Genomic DNA, 23,610 nt, shown 5'->3' on the forward strand with positions numbered 1-23,610 from the left:
TGGGGATTTTTTCCCCCTACTCTATCCTCAAATACAAAAACAGGAGAATTCTAGACTCAGTACCTTAGCCTGAATCAAAGAAAATAAGTAACAGTAACATGTGTTCCTCTGCTACTTCTGAAGAATAAAGTGGAGATAAAATAAATTGTGTGTACAGTGTATCCTTAGGTCCTTGGAGACAAGGATTTCGGAAGGGACATGCCATTTCTTCTTGTCCTCTACTTCCATGCCTTTTTTAAAAAGAAGCTGATGAACTAAAGACATATGCCAGAGGGACAGAATAAGATCAGCAAAATAATGTTAGTAGCTGAAAGTTCTGTTTCATTGGGCCCCAGAGAAGGATAAACCCCAAATACGCCCTCCCTGTCCCCTGGCAGAAGGCAGCCTATTTTGCGTGAGAGGTAAATGGAAATCAATGAGCTTCTCATGGAGCACTGCAATCTCTTTACCAACACGCATTCAAATTCTTGTCTGGGAAGTCCCATGGACAGAGGAGCATGGCGGGCTACAGCCCATGCGATGGCAAAGAGTCAGACATGACTGAGCATGCATGCACGTACACAGCAAGAGCCAAGGGGATGGAGACTGATACCTCCCCTAATTCTGAAACCCAGATGCTCTGCAGCAGGACAGAGACCAGGCAGCTACAACACAGCTCTTCGGAGCTTACTGGAGCCTAAGAGCTTTCCTCCTCTCCCCCAAGCCGTGTCCTACTGCCCCAGGGCAGCATATCTCCTGACCCCTGTGTGGAACTCCTGGAAGATGAACACTTCAATGCCCCCTATTAGTTGATTGTTAAGGCTGTCTGCTCTTCTGGGCTTCTCCACTTACATACCTTTTCTCTGATTGGAGCCTTCTGATTTCTAATAAACCTTCTCAGCCTCTCTACTCTGTTCTGGCAAAGATAACCTTCCCTAGATTGACTCGCACGCCTTTCTTTGTGCTGGTCAATTTTACTTTGAACATCCTCCTTTATCTCCTAGCTACATTTCAAAGCTCTGTGACTTTGCTTTGATTTTGTTAATTCTAAAATAAATGGAAATGGAAGTATGTACAAGCACAGAACTTGAAAGAGTTTTGAGTCGATGAGTTTTGTTGTAAGTGACTCTTCATTCAAAATATAGAATGATTTCCACTAACCTAGAAAGTTCCCTCCTGGCTCCTCTTATTTAATCCCCTTCTAGAGGAAACCACTGTTCTGGTCTACTCATCTTAAACTTTGTATAAATAGAAGCATAGAATATGTACTTCTTAATGTCTAATTTATTTCACTAAACATGTTCCTGAAATTGGTCTGTGTTGTTGAGTATATCTGTAGTTGATTGCTATTGTCTTTAAGTTTTTACTGTTGAATTGTATTCCAGTGTATGAATATGCCAATATTGTGTGTTTCTGGGCTTTTGGATCCAACATCTGCAGCATATTTCCTTATCTTCTAACAAACAAGAGAGACATAAAATGGAAGTTCAGGACGATAGGAAAGGGAACATAAGATCAGTGTGATGTGAGAGCTATGCCATTAGTTAATAAAAACTTTCTTTCATTTGCTCCGTCTGGTGACCTTCAAACACCACCAAGTCTTCAGTTTCACAAGGAAGAAGATAAGAGTCCATAATCAGGCCTGTAGACCTCTAAAGAAAGGATATTTCTCTACTAGTTTATTGTTAGTGCAAGAAAAACCTTTACTCATCTTTCAAGTACAACTCAAATGGCATCTTCAGTCTGAAGCATTTCCATAACCTTAAGGGAAAGTTACTCAAGCCCTCATTTGTGTTCTTACAACTCACAGGAACCTTAGTTTCAGTTTTTACTGAAAAATTGTTTCATTTTTTACTACATGGGTTTCTTCACAGACTTGACTCCACTTTCTACCAAAGAAATTATACAACTCCTTAAAGAAAAGATACCTTCTGGCACCTGGCACAATTATTACACACATGATGTAAATGTGTGTAAATGGATGACTGCCTGGATGGATGGATGGATGGATGGATAGATGGATGAATGAATGGATGGAAGGGTAGATGGATGAATCGGTGAATGGATGAAACAATATATGAAGAGGGCTGTATTGCTTATAAATTGAATGAACTGTCCGGTCTTTAGCAAGCTCCAGAAGTATCATGACATTGCTTTCTCCCCTTCTCCTAAATTCTCATTAATCCCAGGAGTTTATATTATTCTTCCTTCCAATATGTCTCTAAGTACCATCTAGAGCAGGTAGAAGCTCCTAACCACCAGAAATGGGCTTCCTAGTGCTTTGAGAAATACTTCCATAAGAGTCAGTGTTTGTGTGGAGTTACTGTTAATCTACGACCATGTAGTGCAAGAGACAATCTCGACTCAGTGGAAGGCTTCCAGGTACAGGACAGGCCTGAGAACTGAGTGAGTGACAGTGCTTCTGCTGTCAGCAGAAGGCTGGTTAAATATAGCCACACAGGTAACTGAAAGGTGATGCTGGGCCTAAAGGAGAGCTTTGTAAGGCTACGAACAGCATGTAGGGCTCAGCTGTTTCTCACCCACCTCTCAGATGGTCCCAGCAGGAGACGAATCTGTGACTGTGATGTTTACAGTTAATTAATGTTTATTTAAATTTTTAAGCAAGGCTTTCACCTACCACGCTTTAAAATAAATGTTCTGCTCTTCAATTAGAGGTTGTCAGAGCAGAGAGGAATCCTGTTTGTTACGGGTGGAATGTGTGTATGCTTAAAACGTGTATCAGGGCGGAACCTCTTTTTCTGTAAGTCTCTCTCTCTCTTCCCAGAGGCTGGGGCTTCCTACTTAGAGAAACATACTTTTCAAGATCTTGACTTCAAGATCGGTGCTCTGCTATGCATGAGGCCCCGGGTAGGGACTTTCCAAGTGGTGCTAGTGGTAAAGAATCTGCTGTCAATGCAAGAGATAGAGGTTCAGTCCCTGGGTTGGGTGGATCCCCTGGAGTAGGAAATGGCAACCCACTCAAGAATTCTTCCCTGGAAAATTCCATGGGCAGAGGTGCCTGGCCAGCTACAGCTCATGGGGCAAAGAGTTGGACATGACTGAGCACACATATGCAGGCCATGAAGTTACTTCTAGAGGGTAGACAGCAGATTACAGGGTCTCCTTGGATGGGGAATGTGAGTTAGCATTCCCCATGGAATGGCACATTTTGACCAGTGTAGAACTAGTGTTCTTAAGGGAAAAGGATGTGCTTTGTCCTTTTGCAATAAAGCATTGACTCAACAAGCCTGAAGTATGTATATCTTATATTCTCCAAAGAAAGGTCTGACCCTGGACTGGCTCCTTGGAGCTCACGTTGACATCCATGGAATATCCTGATAGATAACAGTGTCTTTCTTTACCTGGGACATTGGGCCATATTAGAAGGTTGATGCCATGTGATATACGGTGGGGTTCTTGGGCCACAAAGTGTCAGCTTGACCCCTGAAGAGCCTGACGACTAACTAAGATCAGCCATGTGGACACGAGGGCTACAAAATGACTTCTGAGGACTTCCCTGGTGGCTCAGTGGTTGAGAATCCACCTGCCAATGCGGGGGATAAGGGTTCGATCCCTTGTCCGGGAAGAACCCAGTATGTCTCAGAGTAATTAAGCTCATGTGCCACAACTACTGAAACGCGTGCACCTAGAGCCTGTGCTCTGCAACAAGAGGAAGCCACCGCAGTGAGCAGCCCGGACACTGAAATTATAGAGTAGCCCTCACTTGACAAAACTAGAGAAAGCCTGCGTAGCAGCAACAAAGACCCAGTGCAGCCAGTATATAATGACCCTTGATAAAACCCCTCGTGGCTCAGGGGAGCGTCCTTGTCTGGCAACACCCTACCTGTGATCACACGTCATAGATGGAGAATTAAGCATTGTCCACACAACTGCCCTGGGAGCAGACACCTGGACTTAACACATCCCCTCAAAGAATAAGTGATGAAGAGAGGAGGGGTTGCAGGGTGGAAAGCCAGATCAACTCTGCTTCCTGGTGATCCCAAGGAAATCATTTGACCTCTTAATATTTTTGAGGTTCAAGTAAGCTTCTAAATTAGATATTCATCCATTGTTTCACTGGATAGTCACTGAATGTGCCACCGTTTTAATCATATAGTATATGGTCAAAAAGTGGTTAATGGTGGAGATGATTGTTTGAATTGGTCCATGTGTGAGCTTCTGCAAATTAGTTTAAGCTCCTTCAGTGAGGTAAGCACTCTAAATCTGTACATATGGCCTCTTCACTTTTGCAGATAGATATGTTCATAGTTTGTAGTCCATAAATGATTACTTTCATACAGTTATGTGGCTAGTACTACCTCCTATCTTATCTTAAGCCTAAGCTTCTGAATGTTGTTTTTCATCAATTGCACATTTACTTTAGGCTCGAGAGAAAAGCCTACGCGTGAAAGTGCCTAGAACAGAGACAGAATCATCTTTGGAACTTAATAAGCAGTAGTTGAATATGGGAGAGGGAAATGGCAACCCACTCCAGTGTTCTTGCCTGGAGAATCCCAGGGACGGGGGAGCCTGGTGGGCTGCCATCTATGGGGTCACGCAGAGTCGGACACGACTGAAGCAACTTAGCAGCAGCAGCAGCAGTTGAATATGAATCTGAACACCTAAAGAATTTTTTACTGTTTAATAGACATATACATTTTCTTCTTTGATGAATAACTGAAAAAAAATAATAAAGACCCAGGAAATGGGATGAAATGCAATTTTTTGCCCAGTTTTCAGCAATGAATATTGAACTCCTGGTTTGATCTTGTTATCAGTTAAATGGTTTCCCAAAAAGATACACTCAAGCTCGAATTCCCAGTACCTATGTATGTGATCTTATTTGGAAAAAGATTCTTTGCAGATGTAACCAAGTTAAGGGGAGCCCATACTGAATTAGGGTGGGCCCTGGTTCACTGTGGGCTTCCCAGGTGGCGCAGTGGTAAAGAATCTGCCAGCTAAAGTAGGAGATGCAGGTTCGATTTCTTGGTTGGGAAGGTCCCCTGGAGAAGGAAAGAGCAACCCACTCCAGTATTCTTGCCTGGGAAATCCCATGGACAGAGGAACCAGGTGGTCTACAGTCCATGGGGTCACAAAGAGTCAGACACGACTGAGCACACACACATTAGCCCAGTGACTGCTATGCTGATAAGAAAAGAGAAATTTTTACCCAGACACACAGAGAGCGAAGGTGGCCCTCTGAAGACAGAGGCAGAGATCGGAGCTGTGCTCCCACAAGCCAAGGATGCTAAGGACCGCTGGCAATCACCAGAAGCTAGGACGAGGCAAAGAAGGCTGCTTTCCCAGGGTCTTTGGAGACACTAGGGGCTGCTGACATCTTAATTTCCAGACTTCTAGCCTCCAGAAATGTGAAACATAGGCTGCTGCTTTGGGGTTTTTTTTTTTTGTTTTTTTTTTAATCTATACAGTTTGTGGTATTTTGCTATGTCAGCCTTAAGAAATGAATATGCCCCCATCACAGCTTGTCATACACAGGTCTTGGGCTTGTGTCTGGTTTTCCTGCCTGGACAGAAAGTATTCTGCCCCTGGAAGGTGGAAGGAACCAGCCAAGAGCATGGAAGCAGAAGGACGCGACTCACCACGGGACTCCGGCCGACACTGCCCAGGTAGTGGAGGAGTCCTTTGGCATGGTAGATTGTGGGCTGGAGACGAGCACTGGGAGACAGCCACTGTCTGTTCAAGTCCTCCCCTCTCAGTGAGCATCTGTGGCTGCGGGAACAAACAACAAGCCAATAAATACACATTTAGAAGAAAATAACTTGAGAAAATAAAGCTCGACAAGACAATTAAACTAATGAACCCAACTTCCCTCTGACTTCTGCTCAATTGGCATCCATTGAAGATGCCCAGAAAGATGCAGATCCCAATGTGTCGTGATTATTCACAGCTCCCCAAAGACCTGGAAACCATATTTAACTTGATTCAGGGTCACCAGAGTTTGAAGATGAAGTTTGGGAAATATTTTTCTCCACTACCGACTTCTGAGGAGAACAAGTTCAATAAATTTCTCTAGACTCTTCAGTTCCACAAATAATCATTATTAATAATAAGTTGAGATCAATATATCATGCTGGGCGTGTTACACATGATCTTTCTAGGTGGCCCAATAATTCTGCCAAGCGGATATTGTTGCACCCCAGTGAAGACAGTGACATTTAGAAATGGTTAAATAAATGCCCCCAAATCACATAACTTAAGAGTTAGGCTTTCCATCCAGGTCTGTTTCCCTCTGAGAAACAGCATAGGGTCTTTCTCCTACACGTTAACTCCACCCTATCCATATAGATGCCACAGAAAGCTTGACATTTACTCAGAGAGCTGGAGTGTCATTTTCAGAGACATCATCATGGATTATTAGCTCTAGAAATGAGCTCAAAAATCATACTTGTCCTCATTTGGGAAAAGAGGATGTTCACATTTGAAAGTATCAAGTCTCTCTACAAGGGTGACACAGCTGGTTAGTGAGGACAGTGACTGCAATTCAGAGGGAAGGAAGCTGAGATGCTGAGTGGTGGGTAAAGGGAACCTTAAAAGCCCGGGTCCACCAGCGATTACCAACAGCAGCCCCTTCTCTAGGGAGGCAACCAGAAGTCCTGCTGAGATGTTATTTATTCAACAGGCTGACAATCAAGGTACCAGAGATTAAGAGGAAGAAGAGCAGCATCTCCATCACCTAGTCCTTCCATCCTCCCTACCCCGATCCCTAATACCACCTCCTGCTGCCTTCTTCCTTCTCTTTTTTAAAACATAATTTTATTTATTTCTTTATTTTTGGCTGCCCCGAGTCTTCGCTGCTTTGCTCGGGCTTTTTCTAGTTGCAGTGAGAGGGTGCTGCTCTTCACTGCCGTGTGAGGGCTTCTCATTGTGGTGGCTTCTCTGCAGAGACCAGGCTCTATGTGCCCTGGCTTCAGTAGCTGCAGCACGTGGGCTCAGCAGTTGTGGCGCATGGACTTAGTTGCTCAATCATATGGAACCCATGTCCCCTGGATTGGCAGGCAGATTCTTTACCACTGAGCCACCAGTGATGTCCTGCCCGTGTCCTTCTGTGCTTCAACTTAACCAAACTGCGTACCACTCTCCCTGAGAAATCATGCCTGCTGGTCTCATTGCCAGGACTCCCCAAAGCTTCATCCCTTACCTCTTCAACATTCAGGGGTCAGTTCTTCAGGGAAACTTTCCCTGATCCCCAGACCCTTACATTCTGCCTCTACTAAATATATTGCAACAGCATCCTCAGAGTTCTCATAGAATCTTTTTGGATGGTTTTTATTCATTTATTTTTGTTTCTTTCACCTTTGTTTTTCAACTGTAAGCTTCCTGGGGGCAGAAACGGTTTCTCTGTTACCATCTAGACCCAAATATTGTAACTCTGTCAGAGCTGGTATTAGTAAATACTTTGGAGTGAAAAATGTACTAATATTTAAATGCAGAATCAAATACTTTTTCTGTTTAAAGAAAAAACACTATTTTCAATAAATCTTGGAGGTGGAAGGAAAAAGGTTCAGCCTCCTCCTTTCAGCACTTTTTAATCTCATGTTTCTGAAATTATCGTTAAATATTAGTTTCCTGCTGCTTGTCAGCCCCTCTTCCAGCTCACTGCAAACTGAAAATCTTTAGATTAATCATTTATCCTGATTTCACCATTAAAATATTTTGACTTGAGAAATGGTAGGCTTGTTGCATCTTCCTCTATGACTTTTATTCTTTTCTTGCTTTACACCCCTCACCGTCCTCTTTTTAATAGCAATGACATTTAGAAATAGGGTTTCTGCCTGGCGACCAAGGATGAAGATAAAATACAAAGCAGATCTTTCAAAAGAAGCAAATAGCAATGGAAAGAAGCTGGTGTCCCAGACTTTCTCCTAAGCCTATCTGTTATGTTTAAATGAATTTCTTTTCTCAAATCAAGGTACTTGCCAGCACAACATCCCAAAGCCTCAGAATTTTCTCTAACTGCTCTGTGATTCTGCCTTGACCTGGATTCTCATCAACAGTGGGGAGTTCTTTTTTTTTTCTTTGTAACATCAAAAGTAATGAAATCAGTGGAGGCCCCTTAAAAGTAATTCTGTTTGTAGCAATAAAAATGCACGCTTTCTCTGTGACCAGTAGCCAGCAATTCCATGAAACGCTCTCTGCCTCTGCTTTCCTTCTGTTCCACAGAGATCAAGCTCTAGAGTGATGTCCACGAGGAAAAGACCCAGAGGTTGCCAATGGCAGATATACCATTCTAGACAACAGTTCTTCAAAATGTAGGGGCGGGGTGGAGTTTTGTGCTGCAATCAGAATAAGCCTGAGTGTTGGTTAAAAAGATCGAGTCTCAACTCTCAGCTTTGTCACCAGATAAGGGGACTGGGGGCTTCTGGGAGTCAATATTGTCATATGCAAAAGAATATAGATATTCCTACCCTACCTCTCAGGATTATTCTGAGGGTTAAATGAAACGGTCTCTGTTTTAGATATCCCCATGGAGAAACTATGTAACTCTATCTCCACCACTGTCTATGTCCACGCCATGTCTACATCTATACCCACATGCATAATCTCTATTTCTATCTGTATTACATCCTCATCTTCAACTATAATGCTCAGGATGCAAAGCACCACTTGGATTATGTTCATTCATTCTTTATCTAATCCTAACACTTTTCCTTATGAGTAGTCATCAGAGACCTGTATGCACTTTGATTGGAAGGGAGAAGAATCTTGACTGGGAACCTCAAATAAGAGGCAGTGGTTAGTTTTTAAATTCAAGCTGACTTGAGCACATTTAAGAGTGGAAACCATGAGGCTGAAGAGAAAAAGAGTTATCTAAGGAATGCTACAGGCGAGGCTGTTTGCAGGGCAAGAACAGAGACAGACACAGAGAATGAATATGTGGGCACGGTGGCAAGGGGAGGGAGAGGCAAATCTGGAGAGCAGGACTGACGTGTGTGCACCGTCGTGTGTTGAACAGAAAGCTAGTGGGGAGCTGCCATAAAGAACAAGGAGCTCAGCTCAGTGCTCTGTGAGGACCTGGACGGTGGGAGGGTGGGGGAGGCTGCAGGGGGAGCGACACGTGTACATGTATAGATGATTCACTTTGTTGTATAGCAGAAACTAATACAATGTTGTAAAGCAATTTCCAATAAAAAATAAAATGCTGTCTAAGGAAAAAAATGCAAGGATATAACAATAGAAATTGCTCAACAGACTACTTAATAGTACCAAGCAGGCCATTAAATTGTACCAAGGGAAGGATGGCTTCTAAGATTGACTAGGTGTGCAGATTTGGGGAGAAACTAGACTCATTTGAGACTTAAGCAAGTCTTTTCTCCTATTAGTTGGGGGAAATTTTTGCTGGTGTTTCAGGGGTGGAGACAACAATGCATTCCTTAGGTCTGTCTAGGTGGCATGAACTTGGGAAATCCGTATGTATTTGTATTCAGTGTTCTCTGTGTGGTTATGGTTTTGAGAGTATCCCTGTGTGTCCTTATGGCTTCAGCAGTTCCTAGATTTCCACAATTTCACATTATTACACCAAGTACTGCGCCTAACTCGAGTGCTGCTCCTTTTAAAGCAAATGCATTTTCTTCCAATCTCCAAATCCATTTAGCATTTTGTGTTAATGACATCAGCGATTCATTCAGTCGGAGGAATTGCTGTGGCTCTTCCTGGGGATTTGTTTTAAGCATTTGAAGATGAAATGCACCCCATCTTATTATCTACTGTAGCATTTCTGAAATGACAGCTGCTGCCTCTATGTGGAGAAAATTAGCAGATGGACAGCTATGACTGGCTGGCAATAAATTCAGCACCTCTAATTTCCGAAAAGGGGTCATCTCTCAAATAGAGTTTGAAGTCATGCTTTGCTTCTAAAGAGAGGAAAATGGTCAGCAGTGCTATCTTTTTTTCCCCACTGAAAAACTGCAGACTTACAGAAGGAGGTAGGAAACACTTCCTTTTGATTTTCACAAAGGAAGTCATTTGACTCAAATAGTCCTCCCGGATTTTTTTTAAAACAAAAGCATTGGTTTAGGAGAGTGTCAAACAGAGTGAAGTAAGTCAGAAAAAGAAAAACTTCATATATGAATGCATATATGTGTAATCTATGAAAATGTCATAGATCAACTTCTTTGCAAACCAGAAATAGAGACAGATGCAGGGAACAAGTGTGGATACCAAAAGGGATGAAAGGGGGAGGTGGGAAGAACTGGGAGATTCGGATGGATGTGTGCACACTCCTATGTATAAAACATAACTACTGTGTAGCACAGGGAGCTCTGCTCAGCTCTTTGTCACCACCTGAATGGGACGGAAATCCAAAAGGGAGGGGGTGTGTGTGCACACGTGCGTCCACATGTACACATGTGACTGATGCACTTTGCTGCACAGTAGACATTGTAATGCGATTTTCCTGTTTAGTCACTAAGCTGTGCCTGACTCTTCTGTGATCCCACGGACTGTACCTGCCAGGCTCCTGTGATCATGGGATTGTCCAGGTAAGAACACTGGAGTGGGTTGCCATTTCCTTCTCAGGGGATCTTCCCAACTCATGTATCGAGCCTGTATCTCTTGAGTCTCCTGCATTGGCAGGCAGATTCTTTACCACCAAAGAATCTGTGCCACCTGGGAAGCCTCTCTGAGTACTTTACACGTATACTATGAGCCTGCTCTTCTTAGGTTATTTGCAGCACATGTCTAGGATATCTCTCTAATTGAACCTGCAGTTTGTGGTAGGTCAAATTCCTTCCCTTTAAAAAAAAAAAAAAAAGGCTTTTGGTATCCTGAAAATATGGTCATTTTATGACCAAAAAAAAAAAACCACATATCAGCCAAAATTATCAAAAAATGAATCAGAAAGGATGGTTCTAAGAGTTCATTGAATAAAAGTCATCATCTTAATGGTAACCTAAGCATACCTTAAAGGCCAGATAAGTCTAAAGGGAAATGATGTCACTTGAAGCCACTTTTTAACATTGGTCGTGGATTTTATGATGGACTTCCCAGGTGGCGCTAGTGGTAAAAAGAAAACCTTGGCCTGCCAATGCAGGAGACATAAGAGACAGAGGTTCAATCCCTGGGTTGGGAAGATCCCCTGCAGGAGGGCATGGCACCCCACTCCAGTATTCTTACCTGGAGCATCCCATGGACAGAGGAGCCTGATGGGCTACAGTTCATGGGGTTGCAAAGAGTCAGACAAGATTGAAGTGACTTAGCATGCACACATATGGGTTTTATGTATTTGCCAAGAACAAGGACTATCCTAACCGGAGAATGGGAAATAAGTGATCTAACCAAAGGCCTTGACAGACAGAACCTGAATTGCCAGGACCCCTGAAGCAAAGAAAGAATTAGAGGGCAGAGGAAGAAAGAGGAAAAGTGAGCTGCTTCCTGAAAGAGAATCTATAAAGCTGCAGTCAGACAATAAAATGATTCAAAAATCTCCCATTCAGCCGTGACTGATCAAAGGAGAAATGGGGCCCTTCAGACTGAATGAGTGATGCCAAGCTTGATAATATTAGTGCATACGGCACAGTAAGCTCTGTAGTCTAAAGAGAGGCGGCGTGTTTGAGATTTGGCAACTGCTTCACCATTCACTGCACATCTTAGTAACAGGAGACAGTGTGGGTGCAGGAGAATATTTATCAAGGTAAATAGATGCAGCGAGAACATGACAGAGCAGCACAGGCTACTGTGGGCCAGACACTGTACCCAGAGCTTTCCACATAAAGACCGCCTGGATCAGGAAAAGGAGGAAAGAGAAAAACAAAACAAAACACAGTGTCCTCTTAAGGCCATCATCACTCTACAGCTCAAACAACCAGGGTTGTGAGAGACATGTTATGTTCAAAATATTTTTGTCATACAAAAAGCTCAGATAGACAGCAGTCTAGAGTGAAGGAGAAAGAAGCAATCAAACCCAAGGGTCCCTCAACATATGCAAGAACCCAGCCACATGGTGCCAGAGGACTGGTCACCCCAGAGCCCAGATAGAGGTAAGCCGAGGTCCTTAAATGATGGACCGATCCGCACATGACCATGGGGTTCTCTGTCGCTGGTAAAGAACCTTTCTGCCAATGCAGGAGATGCAGCTTCAATCCCTGGGTCAGGAAAATCCCCTGAAGAAGGAAATGGCAACCCACTCCAGTGGGCTCGCCTGGGAAATCCCATGGACAGAGGAGGCTGGTGGGCTTCAGTCCATGGGGTTGCAAAAGAGTTGGACACAACTTGGCCACTAAACAATAGCAACAACAACAAAGAAATGACAAGGTTGGAAATCTCAACTTTGTTAAATAAATCACCCAGAGTTGACACTTGAACCTAGGCTCGTCCAGACCTAACCCTCTCATTTTTCTCAAAGTATGGTCACAGCAGCATCATGTGAGAGCTTCTTGGGTATGTAGAAACCTGGGTCCCATCCCTGTGTCTTCATTGTAACAAGAGCTCCAAAGAATCTGTACACACATTTGGTGAACACCTTTAAAGGATTGGAATGTAAATTGGTATAGACACTATGGAGAACAGTTTGGGGTTCCTTAAATAACTAAAAATAGAGCTACCATATAATTCAGCAAAAACCTGCTCCTGGGCATATAGCTGGAGCAAACCATAATTAGAAAAGACACACTCAGCCCTATGTTCGTAGCAGCACTATTTATGATAGCCAAGACATGGAAATAATCTAAATGTCCATCAACAGATGGATGAAGATGTGGTGTGTGTGTGTGTGTGTGATGTATGTGCAATGGAATATTACTTAGCCATAAAGAAGGAAATAATGCCATTTGAAGCAGCATGGATGGACCTAGAGATTATCAAACTAAGTGAAGTAAGTCAAAGACAAATATTTGACATCACTTATGTGTGGAATCTAAAAAATGATACAAATTAACTTATTTATGAGACAGAAACCATACACAGACTTAGAAAACAAATTTACATTTACCAAAGGGGAAGGTGGGGGAAAGGGATAAATTCGCAGTTTGGGATTAATGTATACATGATACTATATATAAAACGGATAATCAACTAGGACCTACTGTATAGGACAAGGAACTCTACTCAATACTCTGTAATAACCTATATGGGAAAAGAATCTGAAAAAGAATTTGTATATGTATAACTGAATCCCTTTGTTGTACTCCTGAAACTATTACAACATTATAAATCGACTATACTCCAATATAATTTTTTTCAAAAAGCCAAAGGCAATAAGCAAAAGAAGTATTGCCTTATACCTTATGGAAAGAAAGAAAATTAACACTCACATAGGAACGTGGACTTTATAAAGGACTTTATTGCAACAACACTCGCAGGAATCTAGAGCATTTGCTATTTAGAATCACTGGCATCTGACTCCGAGCAGCACCAGCTCCAAAAGCTTTAAGATGTATCTTTCCTACTTTCCCACCTCATTTCCCCCACAACTGAATTAGCCTATTGCATGTTTTAATTTGAAAACCAATGTAGAGTTAAGATGAAAGAGCATTTTCTCTAAGTTATTTTGACAAGTCTGGTTTCCTAATATCATTCAGATATCCAGTGTAACAAAAGATAACAAGCAAAGGATAAGGTGAAATGAGGTTAGACCATACTATGGGGTGGGAAATGCAGGAGAGTCCTACAATATTATGAGTATAAATCAGGAATATGTAACATGTTAATTCAAATTTCTCCTTAGAACTGAGTCATATACAACTTACTCAGTAAAAGTGACAAATAGATTCAAGGGGCTAGATCTGATAGACAGACTGCCTGAAGAAATATGGATGGAGGTTCGTGACATTGTACAGGAGACCATCCCCAAGAAAAAGAAATGAAAAAAGGCAAATGGTTGTTTGAGGAGTACTTACAAATAGCTGAGAAAAGAAGAGAAAATGAAAGGCAAAGGAGAAAAGGAAAGATATACACATTTGAATGCAGAGTTCCAAATAATAGCAAGGAGAAATGAGAAAACCTTCCTCAATGATCAGTAAAATGAAACAGAGGAAAACAATAGAATGGGAAAGACTTCCTCAAGAAAAATAGAGATACCAAGGGAAGATTTCATGCAAAGATGGTCACAATAAAGGACAGAAGTGGTATTGACCTAACAGAAGGAGAAGATATGAAGAGGAGGTGGCAAGAAAGATCTTCACAACCCAGATAACCACAATGGTGTGATCGCTCACCTAGAGCCAGACATCCTGCAATGTGAAGTCAAGTGGGCCTCAGGAAACATCACTACAAACAAAGCTAGTGGAGGTGATGGAATTCCAGTTGAGCTATTTCAGATCCTGAAAGATGATGCTGTTAAAGTGCTGCACTCAATATGCCAGCAAATTTGGAAAACTAAGAAGTGGCCGCAGGAATGGAAAAGGTCAGTTTTCATTCCAATCCCAAAGAAGGTCAATGCCAAATAAACGTTAAAACTACTACACAATTGCACTCGTCTCACACGCTAGTAAAGAATGCTAAAAATTCTCCAAGGCAGGCTTCAAGAGTATGTGAGCCATGAACTTCCAGATGTTCAAGCTGGATTTAGAAAAGGCATATGAACCAGAGATGAAATTGCCAGCATCCATTGGATCATAGAAAAAGCAAGAGAGTTCCAGAAAAACATCTGCTTCTGCTTTATTGATTACACCAAAGCCTTTGACTGTGTAGATCACAACAAACTGTGGAAAATTCTTCAAGTGATGTGAATACCAGACTACCTTACCTGTCTCCTGAGAAACCTGTATGCAAGTCAAGAAGCAACAGTTAGAACTGGACATGGAACAAACTGGTTCCAAATAGGAAAATGAGTACATCAAGGCTGTATATTGTCACCCTGCTTATTGAACTTATATGCAGAGCACATCATGGGAAATGTCAGGCAGGATGAAGCACAACCTGGAATAAAAATTGCCAGGAAAAATATCAATAACCTCTGATACACAGATGACATCACCCTTATGGCAGAGAGTGAAGAGGAACTGAAGAGCCTCTTGATGAAAGTGAAACAGCAGAGTGAAAAAGTTGGCTTAAAGCTCAAGATTCAAAATACTAAGATCATGGCATCCAGTCCCATCACTTCATGGCAAGCAGATGGGGAAACAGTGGAAACAGTGAGAGACTTTTATTTTGAGGGACTCCAAAATTACTTCAGATGGTGATTGCAGCCATGAAATTAAAAGATAGCTCCTTCGAGGAAAAGTTATGACCAACTTAGATAGCATGTTCAAAAGCAGAGACATTACTTTGCTGACAAAGGTCTATCTAGTCAAGGTTATGGTTTTTCCAGTAGTCATGTATGTATGTGAGAGATGTACTATAATGAAAGCTGAGCATCAAAGAATTGATGCTTTTGAACTGTGGTGTTGGAGAAGACTTGAGAGTCCCTTGGACAGCAAAGAGATCCAACCAGTCCATCCTAAAGTAAATCAGTCCTGAATATTCATTGGAAGGAATGATGCTGAAGCTGAAACTCCAATACTTTAGCCACCTGATGAGAAGAACAGATTATTTGAAAAGACCTTGATGATGGGAAAGATTGAAGGCAGGAGGAGAAGGGGACGACAGAGGATGAGATGGTTGGATGGTATCACCAATTTGATGTACTTGAGTTTGAGCAGGCTCCGGGAGTTGATGATGGACAGAGAGGCCTGTTGTGATGCAGTCCATGGTGTCACAAAGAGTTGGACATGACTGAGCAGCTGAACTGATTAAGGAAGAATAATTCATTTAATTTCTGAAATTTTATTTTTATTTATTTATTTTACTTTACAACATTGTATTGGTTTTGTCATACATTGACTTGAATCAGCCATGAGTGTAGTATATGTGTCCCCCATCCTGAACCCCCCTCCCATCTCCCTCCCCATCCCATCCCTCTGGGTCATCCCAGTGCACCAGCCCCGAGCACCCTGTATCAGACCTGGACTTGTGATTCGTTTCACATATGATAATTTACATGTTTCAATGCCATTCTCCCGTATCATCCCGCCCTCGCCCTCTCCCACACAGTCCAAAATACTGTTCAATATATCTGTATCTCTTTTTCTGTCTTGCATATAGGGTTATCGTTACCATCTTTCTAAATTCCATATATATGCATTAGTATACTGTATTGGTGTTTTTCTTTCTGGCTGACTTCACTCTGTATAATAGGCTCCAGTTTCATCCACCTCATTAGAACTGATTCAAATGTATTCTTTTCAGTGGCTGAGTAATATTCCATGGTGTATATGTACCACAGCTTTCTTATCCACTAGTCTGCTGATGGGCATCTAGGTTGCTTCCATGTCCTGGCTATTATAAACAGTGCTGCGATGAACATTGGGGTGCACGTGTCTCTTTCAGTTCTGGTTTCCTCGGTGTGTATGTCCAGGAGTGGGATTGCTGGGTCATATGGCAGTTCTATTTCCAGTTTTTTAAGGAATCTCCACACTGTTCTCCATAGTGGCTGTACTAGTTTGCATTCCCACCAACAGTGTAAGAGGGTTCCCTTTATCCATCAATAATCTTTGCAAAATGTTGCCAGAACAGGAAATTATAAAAGAGTTTTTCAAAAATTGAGAACTAAGGATTACCTCCATAGTGTTAAAAAAAATAAGAAATAATTTTTTGAAAAAACTCAACACTCATTCCTGAGAAGGACAATCAAGAAAATAAGAATTGTTGGATACTTTCTGTGTCAGAGTATGTGTATAAAGGTGCCCATCATTCTGATTCTACATGTATATATATATACACACACACACACATATATATATACACATATATATATATATTTATAATGACCTAGAAAATCAATGTTTAACTCATACAATAAATAATTCAGTAAGGTAACAGGATATAATATTACAATAGAGAAGAAAATGATCATATAAGAGAGCTGTTAAATAATCTGGTGCATTTAAAAAATGGAGTATTCTGCAATTGTTAAGAAAAAAGAGAATGATATCTATTTACTAATATGGAATGGTGATTTTCATGATATAAAGCTAAGTGCTAAAAATTATATAAAATATAAAAAGCATACTTTAGAGTGAAGAAGACATAACAATACATATATATATATATAAATTTATGCAAATAACATAAGATAAATAAAAAACTAATAATACTAATTGGGCTTCCCCAGTGGCTTAGTGGTAAAGAATCCACCTGCCAATACAGAAGACACCAGTTCCCCTGGGGTGGGAAGATCCCCTAGGGAAGGAGATGGCAATCCACCACAGTAGTCTGGCCTGAGAAATCCCACCGACAGAGAAGCTGGGCAGGCTACAGTCCATGGGGTCAGAAAAGAGTTGGACATGACTGAGGACTAAACATAAAGATTGGTTACTTTCAGAAGGCAAATGGAAATAGGGTATAAAGCATGGATGAATGGGAAGTGGGTAGGAGGAATCAAGGGCAAATGACACTTCTCCAATCATACCTTTCTGTATTGTTCCAACTTTTAGAATCATGTTAATGTCTCACATACCCATAAGAATAAATAAATATGAGAAAACTATGAATAGAACTCCAAATGAATTAGTTACAAATAAACTCTATGGCAAATAAATAACACTTATGGAAGAGAAGAAGGAAATAACTGACTCAAGTAACTTTATAAAACAATGTTGCTACCTACTCTAAAGCTAAAGACAAAAACAATAGTATACAAGTGTGTTTTTCACAGGACTATGTAGTTCTGAGGTAGCAATTCTAAAATGACTTTAGATGCACTCTAGAATTGACTAAATAAGTAAATCAGTTACACATAATAACAACCAGGTATCTCACAGTCACAAAAAGAATTATAAATAATTAACTCTGTGATGTTGTTCTGGAATCAGAAGTATCCACATGAATTCATGGTTTCATATAGAAAGTTAGATTAAATAGATACAAGTGTATGTGTAGTGGTGTATGTATTCATGCATTTATTTCCTAGTTCTGTCTAGTGGAAGGACCTAGAAATAATAACCCCCAAGTAGCATGAACATATAAAATGCTCAGATCAAATTTTCCAAGTAACATTATTTAATCAAAGAAATCAGGGCTTCTTGAAGAAATGCCTAGCTTCAGAAGTGGGGTGAGGAAAGAATATCAGTCTAGAATATATTATGATGTCAGAATTCTTAAAGCACTCAAAAATAATGGGAACATGTTGAAATGACAGAAGAATCAATTTCAAGGGAATCTCAATGACCAAATGTGGTAATATTTGAACACTAAAATCAAGTAATTATTAATAAGTAATTATTCATAAGTTTGTACTGATATAAGTAAATAAAGGAAGAGCTCTTCATTTGAGTAGAATTCCAGTTAGTTAAAACAGAAAAAGTGAAGGAAAATAAAGTTATCATTTGGCAAATATAACAGTAACTGTTAAAAGCCAGAATCATCAATGGATGCTAAAATTAGTGGGTAATGATGAGTAATATGATGAGGAATGGAACATTTACACAGGCTTGTGTCCCCATAAGATACTTATCAATTTCAAAGGGAAATAATTAGTATATTTATGGTGAAGAAACCCAGCAGATACAACCTTAATCAACAGATCAAAGATAACATCACCATTAGAAAAACATATGCACTGAGAAGGACACAACATCACATATATGATGCTTTTGCCAAAAATACAGAATATAAATTTAATCATCAGAAAAATTCAAATTAATGTGTACACTCCAAATAAAAGACCGGTACTCATCAAACATATCCAGATAAAGAAAAATAAAAAAGGATGACAAGTTATTCTAGATTGGAGGAGATTAAGAAGACACGAACATGGGACTTCCCTGGAGGTCCAGTGGTTAACACTTTGCCTTCCAATGAATAGGGTGCAGGTTCAATTCCTGGTGGAGGAGCTAAGATCTCTCAGGCCTCACAGTCAAACACCCAAATATAAAACAGAAGCAATATTTAATAAACGCTTTAAAATTGGTCCACATCAAAAAAACTCTTTTTAAAAACTTTTTTAAAAAAGAAGATATGAATACTACATGCATTGGGAAAATTATCTCTATTGGCACAATTGATGAAATCTGAACCAATAAATACTAGTGCCTTGATGTTATTTTCCAGGTTTCATCATTATACTGCAGATATGCAAGATGCTACAAAATGGGTTAAAAAATATATATGTGTACACACAGGGCTTTTTGTACAATTATTACAACTTTTACTTTTCTGATAGATGTTTATTATTTCAAAATAAATGCTTAAAGAATTTTTAAAATTTTAAATTTAAGAAAGGAAGAAATCCTATAATTAATAAAAAATAACAGATAATTTTTAAAACTCAGAAATAACTCAATAAATGGTTAGAAAAAGAAATTATAATTTTGAAAATGAAACCTAGAGTAGAAAAAATGAGTGAATCAATCCAATAAATAATGCCTTATAAGAAAAATGTGAAAAAAATTTAAACCTAAGGAAAGTGAAAGTGAAAGTTGCTCGGTCCTGTCCAACTCTTTGCAACCCTATGGACTATATAGTCCATGGAATTCTCCAGGCCAGAATACTGGAGTAGGTAGCCTTTCCATTCTCCAGGGAATCTTCCTAACCCAGGTTGCAGATGGATTTTTTACCAGCTGCACCACACAAGGGAAGCCCAATTCTTAAGAATCAAAGAGGTAAAAAGGATTTAGGAGAAACTGACACATAGTGAGCGGCACATTGAAGACAGGCAGTGACCCACGCAATAAGGGCGTGTAAGAAGGAAAACAAGGCCAAGGATCAGAACAAATGCTATACTAAAAGCACTAAGAAACCTATACTGAGAAAACTCACATAAAATAATTAAAAAATTAAAACCATATTGCAATAATTTATTATGTATCTGAGATATATAATATTGATCCAGAACCAACATCAAGACATCATCTAGTAATATTACTGGATTTTAAAGAAGAAACAAAACAAAACAAAACTCATTGGGGAGCAAGGCAACAAAAACACTGTACTTAAAAAGGAAAAATTAGGTTATCTCTTTTGGCAGCAATGCTTCAGAAGAAAATTGAATAGTGATATTGAAGGAATTAAATAAGACATTTAAAGAAAGAAAATATGAGACAAATTTGTTTGTATCCAAAAAAAATGATCCTCAGATACAAACAGGAACAGACACATTGTTATTAATATTCAAGAACCCAAGGAATATTATTCACATGATCCTGTCCTAAGAAATACATTAGACAGCAAACTCAGATACGCAAAACGATCAGAGAGCTATGGATATTTTCAATTTTTATAAAAGTAACCTGTGGATATTGGTGCCACAGAACTCATTTCATATTAATATTACATTTCCCTCCACCGGAAGTTGAGCCCTTTGAAGGTAAAAGATAGCATCTTGTCACATCTCTGAATCCCAGAAACTGGTACAGCGCCTGACCCACTGAAATTATTCACTTAACGCATATGAATGTGAGTAAGACAGCATTTAATTTAAATTTTCTAATTTAAATGTTGTAAATGAAGTGTGCTTAATTAAATGCTTAATAAAGCAAAATCAACTGTGAAGCAAAACAGTTTTGAGTTTCAAATGTTTTCTGACATCACAAAAGCAAAAGCAGATTATTCCCAGCATTTATTTTTATCTTAGTTGTCATGTCTGCGATGTAAGATAAAATTAATACTTTTACTCATTTAATAGTGAAAGATCCCATCACTATAAGAAAAGCAATAAGGTACCCCTCATCTTTTTATGTCAGGTCAGGCCAGAGGATCATAATACCTGGTTGTCCTCCTTAGCACCATCATAACTAACATTCACTGAGTGCCAATGTTTTGTTAAGGGGTTCTATGCATTATCTCCACTGATCTTCACAATAATCCTATAGGCATTGTTATTATAATTGCCACTTTGTAGAGGAGGAAATAGAGGTTTGGGACAGTTAAGTAATTTGCCTAATTAGCAAAGGTACATTAGTTTCTGAATTCAGAGTAAAAGGCATAATACAGAAGAAGGTTATGTTATAAAAGTCTTAACCACACTATCCTGTGGACAGATCAACTCAGTGTCCTCAGGGGATGAAAGGTGGGGAAGAAACCTACAGAAATGGACCATCTTTGCCTCCCATACCTACATGAACCAGAGTATTTCAGTTTGTGTCTAACTTGCACATTGAAGGTTAGAGTCAAACTGTGTTTGAAGAAAGGATTACGATGTTTAACACGTTAATAATTGATGGCTTGTGAGTCTAGTGTCATTACTCGATTCAGCCTTAGAAACCTATTGACAATTTAGCCCCCAGTTTTCTCATATGTAAAATTAATACTCCCCTTCATGCTTGACAAGTTGGTGTAAGGTATAAACATTTTATTCAAAGATGAAAGCGTTGTATAAAACCATGTATTATTCATTAATTCACCGTATATTTATTGTTACAACATCTACCGTGTGACAGATACTATTCTTATCCTGTGGAATAGAGTCATAAACAAGCCCGACTAGGGATTTACATTTTGGGGCTTATGATCAAGTGGTAATTAAAGACAGGCAGATGTCCGTCATATTTGTTCATTTTTCAGCACAGTGACCAGCATGTGGTAGGCAACCAATTCACCATGATTGAAGGAACTCCCCATTCTACTGCTAAAGAATATTTCTTCTCTGGGAAGTTACTATCTAAATTAAAACCACAACTTTAAAAAAAAAAAACCTGTTAATTCAACAGATTTAATTATGGGATATTGATTTTTTTTCCCCTGATCATTTTTGTCTTGGCAGGCTCTCTGTACTGCTACAGTCTAAAAATCTCTATGCCTTCCTTTTTAGAGACAAACTCTTGATGAAAAAATTCCATGTAAAGATCAAAACCATTAACACAGAGAAAAATAAAAATTGTCTTTTCTAAAACTGCAATTTATTTCATTCTCTTATCCTTAATGCAAGTGCTAATAAATTTACAGCTGAGATATCCCCCCAAGATCCAGAAATTAGAGTCCTTTAATTAGACCAAATAACACCCCATGTTTTTCTTCCTGAATGGAAAAAATCATAGCTCTTTACTTGTTCTCTTTTTCTATGCCTCTGAGGCTTCTTTCACATTAAGGCAATTTTTTGTTATGGACCAGAAGGTATACAGGACATTTACAACTCCCTGATGAGTTGTAAGCCAAAAGATACCTCAAGAGAGTAAAACTCTTCCCTCTCCAGCTAACTAGTAGAGGTAGCAAGGAAAGTGATTCTCTGCTTTCTCCAGAGGATGTCAATGTGTTTAACTCTGGTGTATAATAAAATCCAGATAAGTCTCTTGGGGAAAGAAACAGAGATGCAGAAAAATAATTTCTGCTGATTGGGAGTTTCAGTAGCTAGAAACTTTCACCTCATCCCCTGAAAGCAACTCTGTCAGTACCATCCTAGATAAAGGAAAGAAGAAAGTCATCCAGCAAGTCTGGTGTTTCTTCTTCTTAAAGTCCTGGCAGGAGAAAGTTGAAAGATTGGGAGGATACCACTTACAGTGCTAAAGAGAAAGTCAGAAAACAAACTGAGATTTAGTCTTGGTTTGGACACTTGCTTCTATGGGATCTTAAACATGTTCCTTAATATTGCTTGACTCAGAGTTGTTATTTGTTTAAAAAAAAAATTAGGATGCAATATCTTTAGCCTGGGTAACTCTCCTTTAAAAATTGACCATTCTAAGAAAAGATAAAGAGAGAAAAAGAGATACACAAGAGGAGAGGAGATTATAGAGGTGGGTTATACAGTTTTATTCTTTGGAACACAGATTCTTAAACAGAAAAATTGCCTAAGATTTATCGCCTCATAGGTGAATTGTAAAAATTGCCTCCACAACAGCTTTCTCATCTCTTATTGCTCATAATGTTTCTCTCCCAAGCTGACATAACTCTAAACTGATACTTAAATTCTTCCAATGACTTACCATTATCTACAGGAGGACATGTAAACTACTTTGATTGGCATTCAAGATCTTCTACAGACTGATCTAGGTTCATCAACCCAACTCTGGTAAGCATTCTTATTTGTATCATGAGCAAATACTGTCCTGAACTTTTAAGTAACTAAACTACATGCAGTCCCATCACTTTCTGGCAAATAGAAGGGAGACAAGTGGAAGCAGTGACATTTTCTTTTCTTGGGCTCCAAAATCACTGAGGACGGTGACTGCAACCATGAAATTAAAAGACACTTTCTCCTTGGAAAGAAAGTTGTGACAAACCTAGAGAAGCAGAGACATCAATTTGCCAACAAAGGTCCGTATAGTCAAAACTACAGCTTTTTGAGTAGTCATGTATGGATGCGACAGTTGGATCATAAAGAAGGCTGAGTGCCAAATAATTGATGCCTTTAAATTGTGGTGCTGGGGAAGACTCTTGAGAATCCCTTACATAGCAAGGAAATCAAACCAGTCAATCCTAAAGGAATTCAACCCTGAATATCCACGGGAAGGACTGATGCTGAAGCTCCAATGCTTTGGCCACCTGATGCGAAGATCCAACTCGTTGGAAAAGATACTGATGCTGGGAAAGACTGAGGGCAAGAGAAGGGGGTGGCAGAGGATAAGATGGTTAGATGGCATCACTGACTCAATGGACATGAGTTTGAGCAAACTCCAGGAGATGTTGAAGGACAAGGGAACCTGGTGAGCTACAGTCCACACAGTTGAAAAGAGTCAGACACAACTGGGCAACTGAACAACAACA

At 39.8% G+C, this 23,610-nt stretch overlaps 1 protein-coding gene across 3 annotated transcripts in view; it reads right to left on the reverse strand.

Annotated features, from left to right (window-relative positions):
- Positions 1 to 23,610, reverse strand: part of AGBL1 (AGBL carboxypeptidase 1) — a 900,518-nt gene that overhangs the window by 408,638 nt on the left and 468,270 nt on the right. For all 3 annotated transcript variants that reach the window (XM_043434375.1, XM_043434374.1, XM_043434376.1), the window contains one exon: positions 5,580 to 5,709. In XM_043434375.1, coding sequence (XP_043290310.1) covers positions 5,580 to 5,709 — 130 coding nt within the window. The remainder of the gene's footprint in view (positions 1 to 5,579; positions 5,710 to 23,610) is intronic.

This window comes from Cervus canadensis, chromosome 17, assembly GCF_019320065.1.
Source record: "Cervus canadensis isolate Bull #8, Minnesota chromosome 17, ASM1932006v1, whole genome shotgun sequence".
Classification (NCBI taxonomy): Eukaryota; Metazoa; Chordata; class Mammalia; order Artiodactyla; family Cervidae; genus Cervus; species Cervus canadensis.